The sequence below is a fragment of the Oratosquilla oratoria genome, chromosome 29 (assembly GCF_046742065.1).
Source record: "Oratosquilla oratoria isolate Oo_2021 chromosome 29, ASM4674206v1, whole genome shotgun sequence".
Classification (NCBI taxonomy): domain Eukaryota; kingdom Metazoa; phylum Arthropoda; class Malacostraca; order Stomatopoda; family Squillidae; genus Oratosquilla; species Oratosquilla oratoria.
In genome coordinates, this window is record NC_134805.1 from 52,940,426 (window position 1) to 52,961,268 (window position 20,843).

General features: G+C 35.2%; 1 protein-coding gene across 2 annotated transcripts in view; it reads right to left on the reverse strand.

Annotated features, from left to right (window-relative positions):
• LOC143040773 (uncharacterized) overlaps nt 1–20,843 on the reverse strand; it is a 241,748-nt gene that overhangs the window by 114,633 nt on the left and 106,272 nt on the right. For both annotated transcript variants that reach the window (XM_076212205.1, XM_076212204.1), the window contains exon 3: nt 110–338. In XM_076212205.1, coding sequence (XP_076068320.1) covers nt 110–338 — 229 coding nt within the window. The remainder of the gene's footprint in view (nt 1–109; nt 339–20,843) is intronic.

Consider the following 20,843-nt stretch of genomic DNA (forward strand, 5'->3'; position numbering starts at 1 on the left):
ACAGCACCGAAAACACCGCACACACAGCTAATTAACGTCCGTTAATGAGAGGTCTCACTGTAATATGCTCTGCCATAACTCCCATAACACGAGGAACTCTGAATCCTACCTGGTGCAGAAACTCTCTCTGGTCGTCTGGAAATCATTGTTGTATCCTGTGACTCAACCCATTGTCCTTGTAATGTCTCTGGGGAACAAACTACCACACCGGGGTATTGAGAGGTCACCTCTCTTCCCAGAGATGGAATGGAAGGTGGTGTATAGTGACGAGGAAAGTGCTGGAGGTCCATATGAGCACCCCTCTGAAGGTCAAGGGGCACCTCATGACCTTGTCGCTCCTGTGCAGAGAAAAAATAAAATAAAAAACTTTCATTTAACCTCTTCAATTGAATATCCAACTAGTATATGGATAAATTTGCCTGGCCTTAGATTGGAGATATGACAAGCGGAGTACTACAGGGCACATGTTAAATATCAACAACATAATGAATGGTATTGTCAGGTAGGCTACACATATTCACTGATGAATTCATTATGAAATGGGCAACAAGTGTAGAGGGTTGTTGTAGGATAATGAATGGAATTAAGAGTGGAAAATGAAATTCAGTGCAAGGAAATGCAAAATAAGGATATGAGGCAAAGCAAGTAGAGACCATTATGGAATTGTGCAATGAGAAATTCAATAGTTACAAAAGTAAAGGAGGAAAATGCCCAAAGAGTTTTAAATAAGAATTATCTGTTGCACGAAGGATATATAAACGGGATAATGGGAAAATTTCAATAAACATAAGAGTAGTATTTCGGTATATGGCTGAGGAAATAGTAAAAATCACTTAAATTAATCCCCCATGGAATACGCAGAGGTGTTGCTCTTACCTCATATATATATATATATATATATATATATATATATATATATATATATATATATATATATATATATAAGAAAGTTTGAGGATATAAAGGGTTACAACTAGAATGATCCCAGTGCTGGTTAATAGAGGATATATGGAGAGATTAGAAAGAAATATTACTCACAAGGAAAAGCAAAGAAATAGAGGGGATATGATTAGCTTTAAAAATTGACAGACTGTTAGTATAGGATGAATGATCAAAGGGACATAGCAAAAAGAAAAAATAATTATATTGTTTAGAGTCTGTTAGGAAATAGCTTTCTCCTTAGATGTATAAATTTGTTGGACAAATAAAAGGAAAAATAATTCATGTGGTAAACATTAATCAATCTAAAGCAGTTTGATACACATATCCAACTTTGTGTTACAAAAGGAATCCATATATAAAGTTTTTTAACAACAGGTTTGGGGATGTCATGAAGAAACATACAATATATTTTTGTTTTACAGACCTGAGTATTAAACTTTTGTCATTACGGGTCCAGCACATGATTATATACAGTATGCTCAAGTGTAACAATGTTCAATAAATAAATCCATTGCCTTTGGTCTTTCTTGCAGGAACATACTGTCAGCGCGGACGTTTCGTCCACCGCTGACCACGTGATTCAACCCGTGATGGAGCTTGGAGCTGGTCGGCGCGCTCAGCACCTGACCAGGCCGGACGAACGTGAGGTCATGCTAGCCTCCCAGGGCCCAAATATGCGGGATCATCACAACTACTGGTGTGCGCATGCGCAGATCGTCCCCTCGCCCACTCTCCCTCCCCCTCCCAGGTCCACAAGGAAGGGCATGGAGAACCTGGTTTGCACCTGCTTTCCGACGCTCGTCGTCGTCGACGGACCAGGAGAGACCTGTCTGCTTGCCGAGCAGGACACTTCAGTCTCTTCCCATTCAGGAAAGTTACAATTTTATATAATTCATTTTTTGTGTAAACTAATTTTTAGCCTGTGTTATTCCGAATAAACACATCTTAGTTGGTGTGACGTGTGTTTCTCTCTCGCCTTCTCAAATTCCCGAGTATTACCGTTCGAACCTGTTTGACACATACATAGCTTTGAGGTAACTAGATCAGTTCTCTCGTCACTCAAGGAAGAGAGATTGTACCGTAAACCCTCACTATATCGACCTCACTGGGGTGAAACCATGGTCGATAGAGGTGAAAGTTAAATAGATACGGTGGTCGGATTCCTCTTTATACACTAAATGAAGTTTGGTATATGAAGGGGGAGCATGGTATACAAAAGTGAACCTCAAATAATTAAAATTTTGGTAAATCATACATTGGATGTACATTATACAGTATATTTTGCATTTTTGGTATAAGTAAAACAACAAATCTTATGGGGGTTTTTCTTTCTTTTTCTTTTTTACTTTGCTCAAGTACAGGGGACTGGAGACACAGACCTTGAGATGCTGGGCTCCAACTCAAAATGCAGGCTAGCAGTAGAGGCAACTGATGTTAGATAACACTGATGCTTCTGAACTTATACGCCTCCTCTTATCTGCCGGAGATTTTGGGCTGGAATTGGAATTCACCTTGCTTATGCCTTCTTGCTGTCTGAAATTACCTGCATCTTCTGCGCCATCGTCAGGTTTTTCCGCCAGGGAGTGGGAGCAGGAGAGGGGTAAGATGCCATCTTGATCAGCGAATGACAGCTCTCAAGCGCAGCAACATTCCACCTCAACTGCCGTTGCAAGACGGAAGCATTGTGTGTATGTGTTTACTTAATAGTATTTACCTAATTGTAGTATGCAGGAAAGGACCAATGCTCGTTGGGTCCAGTCTCCTATTCTTTAATTTTCTAACATACCTAGACTCAAATTCATGTTCAGTTCCAACTTAATTTATATCCTTCGTTTCCAATCATCATATTTAGATTTGAACTCATGTATTATTTGAGCTTGGTCTATATCACCTTCTAAGCATATTACACATATCTATGCATCTATATGGAAAACTGTATTTCTTAACATCCTTTCAATATGTGGTTTTCTTAATTCACTCTCATGACCTATTAAATCACTTCTATTTTTAATTAGATCTCTTCTCTCAATGTAATCTATCCCTTTTAGTGATCTAAATGTGTATTTGTGTATTTACCTAGTTGTATTTTACGGGAAGGGGAGTTATGCTCGTGGTGTCCCGTCTTCATATCTCGTGTATCGTTTTTGCACACGCCATATTCTCATCTAACTTTTTTCCAAACGTCTATTACCCTATGGGGGAAAGCTGTTCTTTTTTAGGTCTCTTCTATAACTGTCTTTCTTGATTTTCTTTTCTCAGGGGGCATATTATTCATAATAATGACTCCCAGGTCCTTCTCATTTTCTATTTTTTTAATTTCTTCCTCTCCCAATTTATATGATCCCACTATTCTTTTTTTGCTTGTTCCAAATTCCATCATACTACACTTCTTAATATTGAATTCCATCTCCCACTTCCTACTCCATTCCCATACTTTATTGAGATCACTCTGTAGCGACTCACTATATTCTACAGTGTTCACTTTTTTCAAAAATATTGCATCGTCCACAAAGAAGCTCATATAACTTTCAGTTCCTTTATCCATATCATTAATATATATAGCAAACATTATTGGGGCCAGAACTGTTCCTTGTGGAACTCCACTAATCACTTAATCACAATTTGAGTGTTTGTCTCTTATCACAACTCTCATTTTTCTTTCATGCAAGAAGTCTTCCATCCACTTCAATAGTTTGCCCTGTATTCCTCCTGCAGTTTCTAATTACTTTACCAATTTCTTATGTGGCATCCTATCAAAAGCTTTTTTCAGGTCTAGAAATGCACAATCAGCCCATCCATCTCTTTCTTGTATTATATCTTTTAGCCTTGAATAGAAACACATTAAGTTTGTGACGCATGATTATCCTCGTCTAAATCCAAATTGCTTTGGATTTAGTACGTTGTTTGTTGTTGTTGTTTTTTCCAAATGCCTTACCCATCTAATTTTGATCAGTCTTTCACAAATTTTAGCTACCGTACTTGTAAGTGAGACCGGTCTATAGTTAGTAGGGTCTTCCTTGTTTCTCCCTTTATAAATTGGTACTATATTTGCTCTTTTCCAATCTTCTGGAACTTTTCCTTCTTTCAATGAACTGCTTGTTAGACTGTATATTTTGTCTGTTAATTCATTCCTGCATTCTCTCAAAATCCAGTTTGCCATTTCATCTGGTCCATGCAATTTTCTGACATTGAGATTACTCAAATGATTCATTATTTCATTCCTTGTTACTTCTATTTCTTTCATAGGGGGAACTTTCTCATAATTTCTCATAATTTCTGCCATTTCTATTTCCTCTGTGTATTCAACTCCTCCTTGTCGTAGTTTCTCTAATTCTTGTTTGTTTTTCAGTTTGTTGTTTATAAATCTGTAAAATAGTTTTGGTTGATCTTTACATTTTTCTATGACATCTTTTTCGTATTTTCTCTTTTCTTCTCTGCACACTTGTACATATTGATTTCTATAACTAGTATATATTTTCCATTTTCAGGTCTTTTGTCTTTTTTCCATTTTATCCAAGCTTTATCCCTTTTGTCTTTTAACTCCCTACATCTTTTGTTGTACCAACACTTTACATATCCTTTTTTTTTTTTTTTTTTTTTTGTCTTGGAACATACTTTTCCACTCCTTTATAAATTTTGTCAAAATATTCCATTTCTCTTCTATTGTTATTTCCTCCTTGTGTATCCTTTATTCTCTCATGTTTTATAATTTTTTTCCATACATCAATCTTCCCTTTCTATATATATATATATATATATATATATATGTATATATATATATATATATATACTTTTTTTCTTCTTATTTAGTTCAAGTTCAACCAATATGTGGTCACTTTTACTTATTGGTGTCTTATATTCAATCTTGCTCACTATTTCGGGTTCTGGTGTGATTATTAGGTCCAGTCTCGATGGTTCTTCCTCATTTCTATACCTAGTATTTTCTTGTATCCATTACGTCATTGTATGTTCTACAATCATATCAAGTAGTACATCTCAACCATAGGTCATCTCCACCCTTCACTGTCATCTGTTCCCTGCAGATTTCTTTACAATTAAAGTCACCCAATACAACTGTTCTTCCTCTATCTTCCATTATCTTATTTAGTATTATCCTTTATATATAATATATTTTTGGGTTCTCTTTCTTCCCACAAGGCCGTTTTTGGAGGCACATAATTTACTACAAACTTCCTGCTCTTCCCATTACTGTCCTCAACTTCCATCATAATCATCTCTACTCTATTCTTTCCATATGTGACATTCCTCACATTTATATCCTTCTTAGTCAGGAACATAACTCCACCCCCTTGTGTTACCTCTCTGTTTCTAATCCAATCATTATATGCACCATGTCCTACACTGTTGGGTGGTAGTGGACCTTTCAATTTTGTCTCTACAATTCCCATTATGTCCGGTTCTTTTTCCTTCAGGTAATCATTCAGTTCGTTCAAGCCTGTTATTAAGCCATCTATGTTTGTGTAAGACACTTTTGATTTTCTGCTACTTCCATCGTGTTTTCTTTTTCCTTTCCGTTTTTCTCTGCTATGAACCATTTCCTCACTTTCATATCTACTACTCTCCAATAGAATTTCTATTTGTTTGACTTTGTTCTTTTCTCGTTTTTTTTCTTAGCTTCTAGTCATTTTGTTTTTCATCCTCTCCTCTTTATTAATTTCTTTTTATCCATACCTGTTTATATTGATCACTGTCTGCTAGTTTCCCTGTTTTTGCTAAGATATTCTCTGCTGTCGTTTGTGACCTGAATTTGATCTTAATTGGTCTGGTCTTATCTGTATTGTGTTTCCCTATTCTATATATTTCTTCAATTTCTTTCCCTGTACTTGTCACCCTCTTAAACTACTTCTAATATTTTGGTTACCTTTTCCTTCTCTTTTACTCTTGTGGTCCTATTTGGATTATGCTTCTCTTCCATCCCTAATATAATTATACATTTAACTGTGTCCCTAGTTTGTTCTTTCATCTGTTGTGTCACTATATCTCTACAATTTTGTTGTTTTCTTGGACTTTTCTCCAACCCTGTGATTCTTTTGCTATGGACTCTTTATCCTCTTTATTATTCTTTTTTAAATTCCTCATTCTCATCTTTTACTTCTTTTAACTCTCTTTTTAATTCTTCTGTTTCTTTAATTAGCTTTTGATTCTCCTTTAGTTCTTCCAGTTTATCAACTCTTTGGGTAACTAGTGTTAATTGGTTAAACCTAACCTCGCATCCTTCGTTCATTTTTTTAGTTTCTCTTCTAGATTTACTAGTTGGGGGAGGTTGTCACCTCCTTCCTCATTAAATCCATAAAAGCAGTTATTCTCTCTTTCTACCGAGCTGCGATTATCTATATGTCTGCTTTTGACACCTCTGCTCCCCTGTTCTACCTCATATGTGTACTCTACACTCCTTTTGTTTACAACCCTTCTAACATGCAGGGCCTGTTCGTCCCCTTCCTCATTTCCTTCCATTTTCCTCAGTAACCAATCTCTCCTTTTTCTTCACCTTCCCACTACACTACGAGCTTTCCTCTTCCCTACTAATACAACAAAAGTACTCCCTCGTTCTTGAGATCGATGAAACTTGTGTTTTTCCTGGAGTTCCAAACTTCGCTGTCACTTCGACTGACGTGTGTGTGTGTGTGTGTGTGTGTGTGTGTGTGTGTGTGTGTGTATTTACCTTGTTGTATTTACCTAGTTGTATTTTACGGGAAGGGGAGCTATGCTCGTAGCGTCCCGTCTTCATATCTCATTATATCTAAACTATTTTTAAATTCATGTATTGTTTTTGCACACACTACTTTCTCATCTAACTTGTTCCAACTGTCTATTATTCTGTGAGGAAAGCTGTTTTTTTCACATCTCTTCTATAGCTGTCTTTCTTGATTTTCTTTCCGTGCCCTCTTGTATTTCTATCATCCCATTTTATCAGATTCTCTCTATCAATAATTTCTATGCCTTTCATGATTCTGTAAATAGCTATCAAATCTCCTCTCTTCTTTGCTCTAGTGTCTGTAGTTCAAGTTTTGCTACTCTCTCTTCATATGATAGTTTTGAGAGTGTTGGTGCCAATTTTGTAATTGCTCTTTGTATTCTTTCAATTTTTTTTTATACATTTTATTTTGTACTTGGTGACCACATCGTTGCAGCATATTCCAATCTTGGTCTTATCAGAGTGATTAGAATTTTCTTCACCATTTCTTCATCCAGGTATGTGAATGCCACTTTGATTGTTCTTATTAAATTATAAGTTTCTCCAAAAATCTTATTTATATGTTTCTAAGGTGACATATTATTCATAACAATGACTCCCAGGTCCTTCTCATTTTCTACTTTTTTTTATTCCTTCTTCTCCCAATTTATATGATCCTGTTATTCTGTTTTTGCTTTTTCCAAATTCCATTATACTACACTTTTTAGTGTTGAACTCCATCTCCCACTTCCTACTCCACTCCCATACTTTATTTAGATCACTCTGTAGTGACTCACAATCTTCTTCCGCTTATTACGTCATCCCATTTTGAGTGTTTGTCTCCTATCATTACTCTCATTTTTCTTTCTAGCAAAAAGTCTTCCATCCATTTAAGCAGTTTGCCCTGTATTCCTCCTTCAATTTCTAATTTCTTAAGCAACTTCTTATGTGATACTTTGTCAAAGGCTTTTTTTAGGTCAAGAAATGCACAATCAGCCCATCCATCTCTTTCTTGTATTATATCTATTAGCCTTGAATAGAAACATATTAAATTGGTGACGCATGATCGTCCTTGTCTGAATCCAAATTGTCTTGGATTAAGCACGCTGTTTTTTTTTTTCTAAATATTTTACCCATTTACTTTTGATAATTCTTTCACAAATTTTTCCTATTGTACTTGTTAGAGAAACTGGTCTATAGTTGGTAGGGTCTTCTTTATTACCTCCTTTATATATAGGTACTATATTGGCTTTTTCGAATCTTCTGGAACTTTTCCTTCTTTCAAGGAACTATTTATTATGCGATGTATTTTGTCTGCCAGTTCATTTCTGCATTCTTTCAAAATCCAATTTGCTATTTCATCTGGTCCATGCGATTTTCTAACATCAAGATTACTCAAGTGTTTCATTCTTTGTTACTTCTATTTCTTTCATAGGGGGGACTTTCTCTTTCCATTCGATCTCTTCCGGTTGTATATTCTCCCTTGTAAACCTGATTTAAAATGTTTGTTCATAATTTCCGCCATTTCTATTTCCTCTGTGTATTCAACTCCTCCTTGTCTTAATTTCTCCAAGTCTTATTTGTTTTTCAGTTTGTTGTTTACAAATCTGTAGAATAGTTTTGGTTGATCTATACATTTTTCTATGACATCTTTTTCATATTTTCTCTTTTCCTCTCTGCACGTTTGTACATATTCATTTCTATAACAAGTATATATTTTTCCATTTTTCAGGTCTTCTGTCTTTCTTCTACTTGGTCCAAGCTTTGTCTCTTTTGTCTTTTAACACTACAACTTTTGTTGTACTAGCACTTTACATATTCTTTTTCTTGTTTTTGTCTTGGGACATACTTTTCCACTCCTTTTTTATAAATTTTGTCAAAATATTCCATTTCTCTTCTACTGTTGTATCTTCTTTGTGTATTCTTTCCCAGTTTTCATTTTGAAAGAATTCTCTTATTTTATAAAAAAAAAAAAAAAATCATACATCAATCTTCCTTTTCTATATTGTTCATTTCTTTTCATGTATATTTTTTCATTTAGTTCTAGTTCTATCAATATGTGGTCACTTTTACTTATTGGTGCCTGGTATTCCATCTTTTCCACTATTTCAGGTTCTGATGTGATTATTAGGTCTAGTCGCAATGGTTCTTCATTTCTATACCTAGTGTTCTCCTGAATCCATTGTGTCATTGTGTGGTCAATAATCATCTCAAGTAGAACATTTCCCCATGAGTCTTCTCCACCCTTTACGGTCATCTCTTCCCAGCATATTTCTTTGCAATTATAGTCGCCCATCATAACTATTCTTCCTCCATCTTCCATTATCTTGTTTAATGTTATTCTTGTGTCTTCTAACATACTTTTATGTTCACTCTCTTCCCACGAGGCTGTTTTTGGGGGCACGTAGTTTATTACAAACTTTCTGCTCTTCTTATCTCTGTCTTCTACTTCTATCATAATCATCTCTACTCTATTCTTTCCATATGTGACACACCTCACGTTTATATCCTTCTTAGTCAGGAACATAACTCCACCCCCTTGTTTTATCTCTCTGTTTCTAATCCAATAATTATATGCATTGTGTCCTATGCTGTTGGGTGTTAGTGGACCTTTTAATTTTGTCTCTACAATTCCCATTATGTCCGGTTCTTTTTCCTTCAGATACTCGTTCAGTTCATTCAGTCCAGTTATTAATCCATCTATATTTGTGTAGGACACTCTTAACTTTCTGTTATTTCCATTGTATTCTCTGTTTCTTTTTTGTTTCTCTCTGTTATGGTCCATTTCCTCAATTTCATATTCACTACTCTCCAATAGAATTTCTCTTTTTCTGACTCTGTTCTGTTCTCGTTTTTTTTCCTTAACTTCATGTCTTTTCATTTTTTTCCTCTTCTCTTTCCTCTTTATTCATTTCCCTTTTTATCCATACCTTTTTATATTGTTCACTTGCTGCTAGTTTCCCTGTTTTTGATAAGATATTCTCTGCCGTCGTTTGTGATCTGAATTAAATCTTATTTGGTCTGGTCTTATCTGTACTATACTTTCCGAGCCTAAACTTCTCTTCGATTTGTTTCATTATTTCAGGTTCATCTTCCTGAACTAATTCTAGTAAACTGCTTACTTTTTCATTTTCCTCTTTGATTCTTGTGGTTCTATCTGGGTTATGTTTCTCTTCCATTCCTAATATAATTATACATTTTTTTTTATCTGCTAAGTCTCTTACAATATTCTCCTTCTGTCTCATCACTTTGATAACTGAGTCTTCAGTTTGTTCTTTCATTTGCTGTTTAATTATATCAGTAAATGCAACTTTACTATTTTCCTGTATCTTCTTCCACCCCTGTGCCTCTTTTGCTATTGCTTCTTTATTGTCTTTATTGTTCCTTTTTAATTCTTCATTCTCCTCTTTTACTTCTCTTAACTGTCTTTTTAGTTCTTCTATTTCATCAGTTAAGTTTTTGTTCGCCTTCTCTAGTTCTTCCAATTTTTCAACCCTTTCCGCAATTTTTGACATTTTACCGAACCTAATCTCCCAATGTTCGGTCATTTGTTCAAGTTTTTCCTCCAGTTTTGCCAGTCGGGGGAGGTTGGTATCCGCCGCCCCCTCATTAAATCCTTGGAAATTATTATCCTCACCTTCCATTGAACTGCTCTTATCTATGTTTCTAATCTTTACATTTTTGTTAGTCCCATCATCAAAATCCAAATCATCGGTTCGTCGTTTGTTTACAAGCCGCCTGGCCTCTTGGACCAAGTCCTCCCCTTCCTCATTTCCTTCCATTTCCCTCAGTAATCCCTCCCCTTCTCCTTTTTCCTCACTTTCCCACTACACCACGAGCAATCCCCCCCTGTAAATACAATAGTTACTTCCTTTGCGTTGAGATCCACGAATATTTCACTTTTTCTTCAGGACGTCAATCGTCGCCGTCCGTCCGACGTAAGTGTGTGTGTGTGTGTGTGTGTGTGTGTGTGTGTGTGTGTGTGTGTGTGTGTGTGTGTGTGTGTGTGTGTGTATTTACCTAGTTGTATTTTACGGGAAGGGAAGCTACGCTCGTGCTGTTCCGTCTTCATATCTCCTTCTACCTAGACTGTTTTTAGATACGCCTATCGTTTTTTCGAACACCACATTCTCACCTAAGTTGTACCAAACGTCTATTACCCTGTGGGGAAAGCTGTTGTGTGTATTCACCTAGTTGTATTTTACGAGAAGGGGAGCTATGCTCGTGGTGTCCCGTCTTCATAACTTGCTTTATTCAGACTGTTTTTAAGCTCGTGTATAATTTTTACACACACCACATTCTCATCTAACTTGTTCCAAACGTCTATTACCCTGTGGGGAAAGCTGTTCTTTTTCAGGTCTCTTCTATAACTGTCTTTTTGATTATCTTTCCGTGTCCTCTTGTATCTCTACTATCCCATTATATTCCTCTCTATCAATAGCTTCTATGCCTTTCATGATTCTATAAATAGTTATCAAGTCTCCTCTCTCTTTTCTCTGCTCTAATGTCTATAGTTCAAGTTTTGCTAGTCTCTCTTCATATGATAGTTCTTAGAGTGTTGGTGCCAATTTCGTAATTGCTCTTTGTATTCTTTCAAGTCTTGTTATACATTTTTTGTACTTGGTGACCACGTCGTCGCTGCATACTCCAATCTTGGTCTTATCAAAGTGACTAGTATTTTCTTCAACATTTTTTCGTCAGGTTATGTAAATGCCACTTAGTTTTTCTTATTAAATGATAAGTTTCTAAAAAAAAAAAGTTTTTATTCGTTTCTCAGGGGACATATTATTGATAATAATGACACCCAGGTCCTTCTCATTTTCTACTTTTATAATTTCATCCTCTCCCAGTTTATATGATCCCACTATTCTTTTTTTGCCTATTCCAAATTCCATTATACTACACTTCTTCATATTGAATTCCATCTCCCACTTCCTACTTCATTCCCATACTTTATTGAGATCACTCTGTAGCGACTCAACTTTCTACAGTGTTCACCTTTTTCAACAATTTTGCATCGTCCACAAAGAAGCTCATATAGCTTTCAATTTCTTTATCTATATCATTAATATATATAGGAAACATTATTGGGGCCAGAACTGTTCCTTGTGGAACTCCACTAATCACTTCATCACAATTAGAGTGTCTCTTATCACCACTTTCATTTTTCTTTCATGCAAGAAGTCTTCCATCCACTTCAACAGTTTGCCCTGTATTCCTCCTGCAGTTTCTAATGTCTTTACCAGTTTCGTATGTGGCATCTTATCAAAAGCTTTTTACAAGTCTAGAAATGCACAATCAGCCCATCCATCTCTTACTTGTATTACATCTATTAGCCTTGAATAGAAACACATCAAGTTTGTGACGCATGATCGTCCTTGTCTAAATACAAATTGCCTTGGATTTAGTACGTTTTTTTTCTTCTTTTTTTCAAATGCCTTACCCATCTAATTTTGATCTTTCTTTCACATATTTTAGCTATCGTACTTGTAAGACAGACAGGTCTATAGTTAGTAGGGTCCTCATTGTTTCCCCTTTTATATATTGGTACTATATTTGCTCTTTTCCAATCTTCTGGAACTTTTCTTTCTTTCAATGAACTGCTTATTAGACTGTATTTTGTCTGTTAGTTTATTTCTGCATTCTCTCAAAATCCAGTTTGCCATTTCATCTGGTCCATGCAATTTTCTGACATCGAGATTACTCAAATGATTCATTATTTCATTCCATTCTCTTTCATAGGGGGACTTTCTCCTCCCACTCGACATCTCTAGGTTGTAAGTTCTTCCTCGTAAACACCGATTTAAAATGCTTGTTCTTAATTTCTGCCATTTCTATTTCCTTTGTGTATTCAACTCCTTGTCATAGTTTCTCTAATTCTTGTTTGTTTTTCAGTTTGTTTGTTACAAATCTGTAAAATAGATTTGGTTTATCTTTACGTTTTTCTATGACATCTTTTTCATATTTTCTCTTTTCTTCTCTGCACACTTGTACGTATTGATTTCTATAACTAGTATATATTTTCCATTTTTCAGGTCTTTTGCCTTTTTTCCATTTTATGCAAGTTTTATCCCTTTTGTCTTTTAACTCCCTACATCTTTTGTTGTACCAACACTTTACATATCCTTTTTCTTGTTTTTGTCTTGGAACATACTTTTCCACTCCTTTATAATTTTTTGTCAAATTGTTCCTTTTCTCTTCTATTGTTATTTCTTCCTTGTGTATCCTTTCCCGGTCTGTTTTTTGAAAGCATTCTCTTATTTTATCAAATTTTGTTTTTCCATACATGAATCTTCCCTTTCGTTCGTTTTTTTCCATGTATTTTTACTCATTTAGTTCCAGTTCAACCAATATGTGGTCACTTTTACTTATTGGTGTCTTATATTCAATCTTGTCCACTATTTCGGGTCCTGATGTGATTATTAGGTCCAGTCTCGATGGTTCTTCTTCATTTCTATACCTAGTATTCTTTTGTATCCATTATGTCATTGTATGTTCTACAATCATATCAAGTAGTACATATCACCACAGGTCGTCTCCACCCTTCACTGTCATCTGTTCCCTGCAGATTTCTTTACAATTAAAGTCACCCATTATAACTATTCTTCCTCCATCTTCCATTATCTTAATATTATCCTTGTGTCTTCTAACATATTTTTGGGTTCTCTCTCTTCCCACGAGGCCGTTTTAGGAGGCACATAATTTACTACAAACTTCCTGCTCTTCCCATTCCTGTCTTCTACTTCCATCATAATCATTTCTACTCTATTCTTTCCATATGTGACATTCCTCACATTTATATCCTTCTTAGTCAGGAACATAACTCCACCCCCTTGTTTTACCTCTGTTTCTAATCCAATAATTATATGCACCATGTCCTACACTGTTGGGTGGTAGTGGACCTTTCAATTTTGTCTCTACAATTCCCATTATGTCCGGTTCTTTTTCCTTCAGGTAATCATTCAGTTCGTTCAAGCCTGCTACTTCCATCATGTTTTCTGCTTCCCTTCCGTTTTTCTCTGCTGTGAACCATGTCCTCACTTTTATATCTACTACTCTCCAATAGAATTTCTCTTAGTCTGACTCTGTTCTTTTCTCGTTTTTTCCCCTTAACTTTTAGTAATTTTGTTTTTTCATCCTCTCCTCTTTATTCATTTCTCTTTTTATCCATACCTGTTTATATTGATCACTGTCTGCTAGTTTCCCTGTTTTTGCTAAGATATTCTCTGCTGTCGTTTGTGACCTGAATTTGATCTTAATTGGTCTGGTCTTATCTGTTGGATGTTCTATGTGCCCTGAGGTCGTTTTTGTGTTCAGGATACATAGAACATCCAACTCCCTTGTTCGTCATCTAGAAAAATGCTGAAACCTACCTGATTGGAGCCGTGTGGAAATTATACACAAGGGACTTTATATATATATATATATATATATATATATATATATATATATATATATATATATATATGTATATATATATATATATGTATACATATACATATATATGTATACATATACATATATATGTGTGTATATATATATATATATATTTATATATATATATATATATATGTATATATATGTATGTATGTATGTATATGTATATATATACATGTATATGTATAAATATCAATATATATATATGTATATATATATATATATTCATATATATGTATATATATGTATATATATATATATATGTATATATATATATATATATATATTTATATCTATATATATATATATATATATATATATACCCCTGTAGTCCTATTTGAATTATGCTTCTTTTCCATCCCTAATATAATTATACATTTCTTTTTGCCCGCTAAGTCTCTTACTATATTCTCCTTTCCTCTCATCACTTTAATAACTGTGTCCTTACTTTGTTCTTTCATCTATTGTGTCACTATATCTCTAAATTCAATTTGTTGTTCTCTTGGACTTTTCTCCAATCCTGTACCTCTTTTGTTATGGACTCTTTATTTTCTTTATTATTCTTTTTTAATTCCTCATGCTCATCTTTTACTTCTTTTGAATGTCTTTTAATTCTTCTATTTCTATATCTAGGTTTTGGTTCTTTAGTTCTTCCAATTTATCAACTCTGTGAAATCCTTGTAAGTTCGCTGAACCTAACCTCCCACTGTTCGTTCATTTTCTCTAGTTTTTCCTCTAGACTTGCTAATCGGGGGAGGTTGGCATCCTCTCCCTCATTAAATCCATAGAAATTATTATCTCCATTTTCTATTGTGTTGTTCTTATCTATATTTCTAAATTTAATGCCTTCACTGATATTTTCGACTTCACCTGCGTCGTCTGCAGCTCTTTTGTTGACATTCCTTCTGACATTCGGGGGAGCCCATTCATCTCCTTCCTCATTTCCTTCCATTTTCCTCAGTAATCGCTCTCTTTCTCCTTTTTTTTTACCTTCCCACTACACCACGAGCTTTCCCCTTCCCTACTAATACAACAAAGGTACTTCCTCATCGTTGATATCCAAGAAATTTGAAGATTTCCTGGAGCTCCAAACTTCTCTGTTATTTTGAGCGTCGTGTGTGTATTTACCTAGTTGTGTTTTACGGGAAGGGGAGCTATGCTCGTAGTGTTCCGTCTTCATATCTCGTTTTATCTAGACAGTTTTTAAATTTGTGTATCGTTTTTGCACACAACACATTCTCATCTAGCTTGTTCCAAACGTCTATTACCCTGTGGGGAAAGATGTCTCTTCTACAACTGTCTTTCTTGATTTTCTTTTCGTGTCCTCTTGTATCTCTACTATCCCATTTTATTAGATCCTCTCTATCAATAGTTTATATGCCTTTCATGATTCTATAAATAGTTAACTAGTCTCCTCTCTCTCTTCTTTGCTCTTATGTCTGTAGCTCAAGTTTTGCTAGTCTCTCTGCATATGATAGTTCTTAGAGTGTTGGTGCCAATTTCGTAATTTCTCTTTATATTCTTTCAAGTTTTGTTATACATTTTTTGTACTTGGTGATCCCAATCTTGGTCTTATCAAAGTGACTAGTATTTTCTTCACCATTTCTTCGTCCAGGTATGTAAATGCCACTTTGATTGTTCTTATTGAATTATAAGTTTCTCAATAAAAATTTATTTATATGTTTCTCAGGGACATATTATTCATAATAATGACACCCAGGTCCTTCTCGTTTTCTACTTTTTTAATTTCTTCCTGTTCCAATTTATAGTGATCCCACTATTCCTTTTTTGCTTATTCCAAATTCCATTATACTACACTTTTTAATATTGAATTCCATCTCCCACTTCCTACTCCATTCCCATACTTTTTCAACAATTTTGTATCATCCGCAAAGAAGCTCATATAACTTTCAATTCCTTTATCCATATCATTAATATATATAGCAAACATTATTGGGGCCAGAACTGTTCCTTATGGGACTCCACTAATCACTTTATCCTAATTAGAGTGTTTGTCTCTCATTTTTCTTTCATGCAAGAAATCTTCCATCCACTTCAGCAGTTTGCCCTGTATTCCTCCTGCAGTCTCTAATTCATTTACCAATTTCTTATGTGGCACATTATCAAAAGCTTTTTTCAGGTCTAGAAATGCACAATAAGCCAATCCATCTCTTTCTTGTATTACATCTATTAGCCTTGAATAGAAACACATTAAGTTTGTGACACATGATCGTCCTTGTCTAAATACAAATTGCCTTGGATTTTTTTTTTTTTTTTTTTTCAAATGCCTTACCCATCTAATTTTGATAATTCTTTCACAAATTTTAGCTTTCGTACTTGTAAGACAGACCGGTCTATAGTCAGTAGGGCCTTCCTTGTTTCCTCCTTTATATATTGGTACTATATTTGCTCTTTTCCAATCTTCTGGAACTTTTCCTTTTTTCAATGAACTTCTTATTAGACTATGTATTTTGTCTGTTAGTTCATTCCTGTATTATCTCAAAATCTAGTTTGCCATTTCATCTGGTCCATGCAATTTTCTGACATCGAGATTACTCAAGTGATTCATTATTTCATTCCTTGTTACTTCTATCTCTTTCATAGGGGGGACTTTCTCCTCCCACTCGACATCTTCAGGTTGTATGTTCTCTCTCCTAAACACCGATTTAAAATGCTTGTTCATGATTTCTGCCATTTCTATTTCCTCTGTGTATTCAACTCCTTGTCGTAGTTTCTCTAATTCTTGTTTGTTTTTCAGTTTGTTGTTTATAAATCTGTAAAATAGATTTGGTTGATCTTTACATTTTTCTGTGATATCTATTTTGTATTTTCTCTTTTCTTCTCTGCTCACTTGTACATATTCATTTCTATAACTAGTATATATTTTCTATTTTTCAGGTCTTTTGTCTTTTTTCCATTTTATCCAAGCTTTATCCCTTTTGTCTTTTAACTCCCTACATCTTTTGTTGTACCAACACTCTACATGTCCTTTTTCTTGTTTTTGTCTTGGAACATACTTTTCCACTCCTTAATAAATTTTTGTCAAAACATTCCATTTCTCTTCTACTGTTATTTCCTCCTTGTGTATTCTTTCCCAGTCTGCTTTTTAAAGAATTATTTTATTTTATCAAAATTTGTTTTTCCATACATCAATCTTCCCTTTAGTTTTTTTTCCATATATTTTTCCTCATTTAGTTCCAGTTCAACCAATATGTGGTCACTTTTACTTATTGGTGTCTTATATTCAATCTTGTCCACTATTTCAGGTTCTGATGTGATTATTATGTCCAGTCTTGACGGTTCTTCCTCATTTCTATACTTAGTATTCTCTAGTATCCATTGCGTAGCAAAACCAAGCAATCCAATAAATTGCTAAGAGGAGACTGTATGAAGGAGTGATTGTGCCAACAGCACTGTATGGGGCAGAAACATGGAACATAAGAGAAGAAGAGAGAAGGAGTTTGAATGTGTTTGAGATGAGGTGTCTGAGAAGTTTGATGGGGGTTACTAGGTTAGATAGAGTGAGAAATGAGGAGGTGAGGAGGAGAACAGGGGTGGAAAAGGAGCTGGGAGATAGGGTTGATGAAAGAATATTAGAATGGTTTGGACACATGGAAAGAATGAGTGAAGAAAGACTAGTAAAAGAGGTGTGGAAGGCAGATGTGGAGGGAGTGAGCATGAGGGGACGTCCTAGGATGAGGTGGATGGATGGGGTGAAGGGGGCTTTGGGGAAGAGGGGAATGTCTGTTGAGGAAGGACGGGAGAGGACAGAAGACAGGGGTGAATGGAAATTGGTTGTATATGGATGATGTTGTGATTGCATGAGGTGGAATGGGCGGGTGGGTGGGGGATGAGGTAGTATGTGTGAGCAAAAGTTGATGCAGCCCGAAGGGATTTCTCCCTGTCCTCTCCTTTTATGCAATGGGGGGACGGAGAGGGGGGGGGGTCGCCGATTTGATGAAGCAGCCTTGCTGTGGATGTGTTGTGTCTTGCGACACTGCTTCTGACCCAGGGCAGTGGACAAGGTGCAGGGATGACCCGTCATCCAGGAGGTGCTCAGATAAGAGGGAGGGTTGAGGGGTGTGGAGTGTATTCAGGGATGGAATGGGTGGAAATGATTTTATGCCTTTCCCTTTTTGGCTACCTCCCTTGTAAGGGGGAAAAAGCCTTGGTATATGTATGTATATGTATGTACAAAGGAAACCGGAAAAGAAACTAGAATTCCCAAGCGCTTTCGTGATATTCCACGTCTTTAGGGGAATACAAAAGAAAAATTTACACATGTATATAAGAGATTTGAAGATAAACTGGGAAAGGTATAGACAATACACAATGAGAAAATGTAACAAACAAAAAATATATAAAATGTGCTGTTTTTACACTGTACCTGTGTTGCGTAATCCTTGTTGAGAGTACCTTGCCCGTTTGCCCAAGGTAATTCTTTTTACAATCTCTGCAAAGGATCTTGTATGTGCAGCCATTTGAGACACTAGGTAAAATTTTAATAATTAACTTATTAAAAGTATATGTATTATTAAATACAATTTTAATATTCCATGTTTTAAAATATGAAGAACTTGAGCCAGATTGTTATTGAATGGTAAATCAGAAGGTTCTTAGCATCAAAGGAGGAGGATGGTTGAACACTAAAAAAAAAAAAAAAAAAAAAAAAAAAAAAAAAACGCTGCAGCGAGAGCGTGATCTAAAAAATATTCTAGGGTACTTCCAAGACCAACTTTAACAATATACTCAAATTCCTCATAAATAAATTCGGGGCTGCAAATACAAAGACCACGTAAAAACATAGAAGAAAATACTGAATATTTTACTTTATCATGGTGAGCCAAGTAATAATGAATATATGAAAAAACATTTGTTGGCTTCCTATAAACACTAAACTTAAAATTATTACCATTTCTATGAATAAGGCAATCCAAAAAGGGCAACTTACTATTACTTTCTAATTCAATATTAAAATTAATAGAAGGAACTAAATTATTCAGAGATTGTAAAAATGCATTTAAATCCTCAGAGCTGGGTCACAGGCAAAGAACATCATCAACATATCTATACCAGATTGCATTTGGTGGCAAAATTTCACTTAATAGTTTAGTTTAAAAAAGTTCCATATAGAGATTGCTAAGAACTGTAGATAGTGGATTACCCATTGCCCTTCCGAATTCCTGAGAATAAAACTGACCATTATATTCAAATTTACAACCTTTAATACATAGTTTGATAAGTTCAATGATTTTAGTTGGGCGCAACGGAAGTGAAATTTTATCTAAAAATTCAGTGAGGAAAACCAATTAGCCATGGTATCTTTAAATTAGATCATTTTGTCATTGACAAAATTTGTAATCGCATTATTTCAAAAATTATTATTATTATTTTTTTTTTCATTTTCTCAATGTGCATTTTATTTACCTTTCCCGGTTTATTTTCACACCTTTTATATACCTATGTGTAACTTTCTTTCCCCTGAAGATGTGAAATATTACGAAAGCACTTGGGAATTCTAGTTTCTTTTCTGGTTACCTTTGTGGTTATCAGCAATATATATATATATTTATATATATATATATATATATATATATATATATATATATATATATAATATATATATATATAAATCTTACTAGTGCTCTCAAGTTTTCTGAAAAATGGGCAAAAACAAGTTGTCCAAAATCTTCCATTCTTAATTAACGTTTCGACTACAAGGAGTCATTTTCAGAATAATATAAATAAATAAAAGTCTTACACAAGTACATAAAGTACAATTGACAATTTTGCCCAGGAAACATAGGTTTAAATATTGATAGTCAGGGAATGAGGACACCTGGATCTCAGGGAGCGTCTCAAATACAGGACCTCACGCTGAGAGCGAGGGGGAGGAGGAGAGGGAGGGGAGGGGGAGGTGGAAGAGGTTAGTTCGGGTACCTCTTCCACGATGTCTGGTGAACGAGTTGTACAAAGGAATGGCTTCTGTCATATTGGATTGTATATTAATCATACGGGCTCGTTCCTTTATACAGTTTAAACAGCTTACAACATGATTAAATCCTATTACAATGTGTAACTATCCTTGTGTTGTTGACGATACTCTATATCAGCCTGGTGGTACTGTAAATGATGTTGTTTGATTGCTCCTTGTTGCAAATGTAGAGACAATGCGTGAGGTGCCAACTTTGATACGCTCCCTGAGATTCAGGTGTTCCCATTCCCTGACTACTGTTATGCCTTCCGCAAGGATATAAGGACTTTCTGTCTAGGAGGGGTTCGTGCTTAGTGGCCTTGATGGAGTTAAAGCAAATCCAAATGGAAGGTAACATAAATAATTCAATTTATAACCAAAAGTCAGCAAAACAAATATAATATCTATACAACAAAAAAATCATCAATAGACAATTTGTAACGTTTGATAATACAAATAATTCCTCAACCTGATTGGATATAGCGAAAAGCGATGTGGGAGGGAAGTTACGTCTCGGTAGCCAACGAAAAAAAATATATATGATTCTGATTCTGATTTCTTAGGTAAGACCATCCGCTTGCGAGGGATCGGTTTTTGTAGGAGGGGAAGAATGCCTGTAAGAAAATGAAAAGATAGTAGTGCATAAAAGAGGGCTATTGCCACCGGGTGATTAAGCGAGCGTTCAGGGGCTGTTGGTGGTCGTGACTCGGGAGAAATGGAAAGGGAACTCGGACGGCGGCGCCGACGCCGGGATTACAATCACCAAAAGTTCAGAAAATGGTAGGAGGCGTAGTA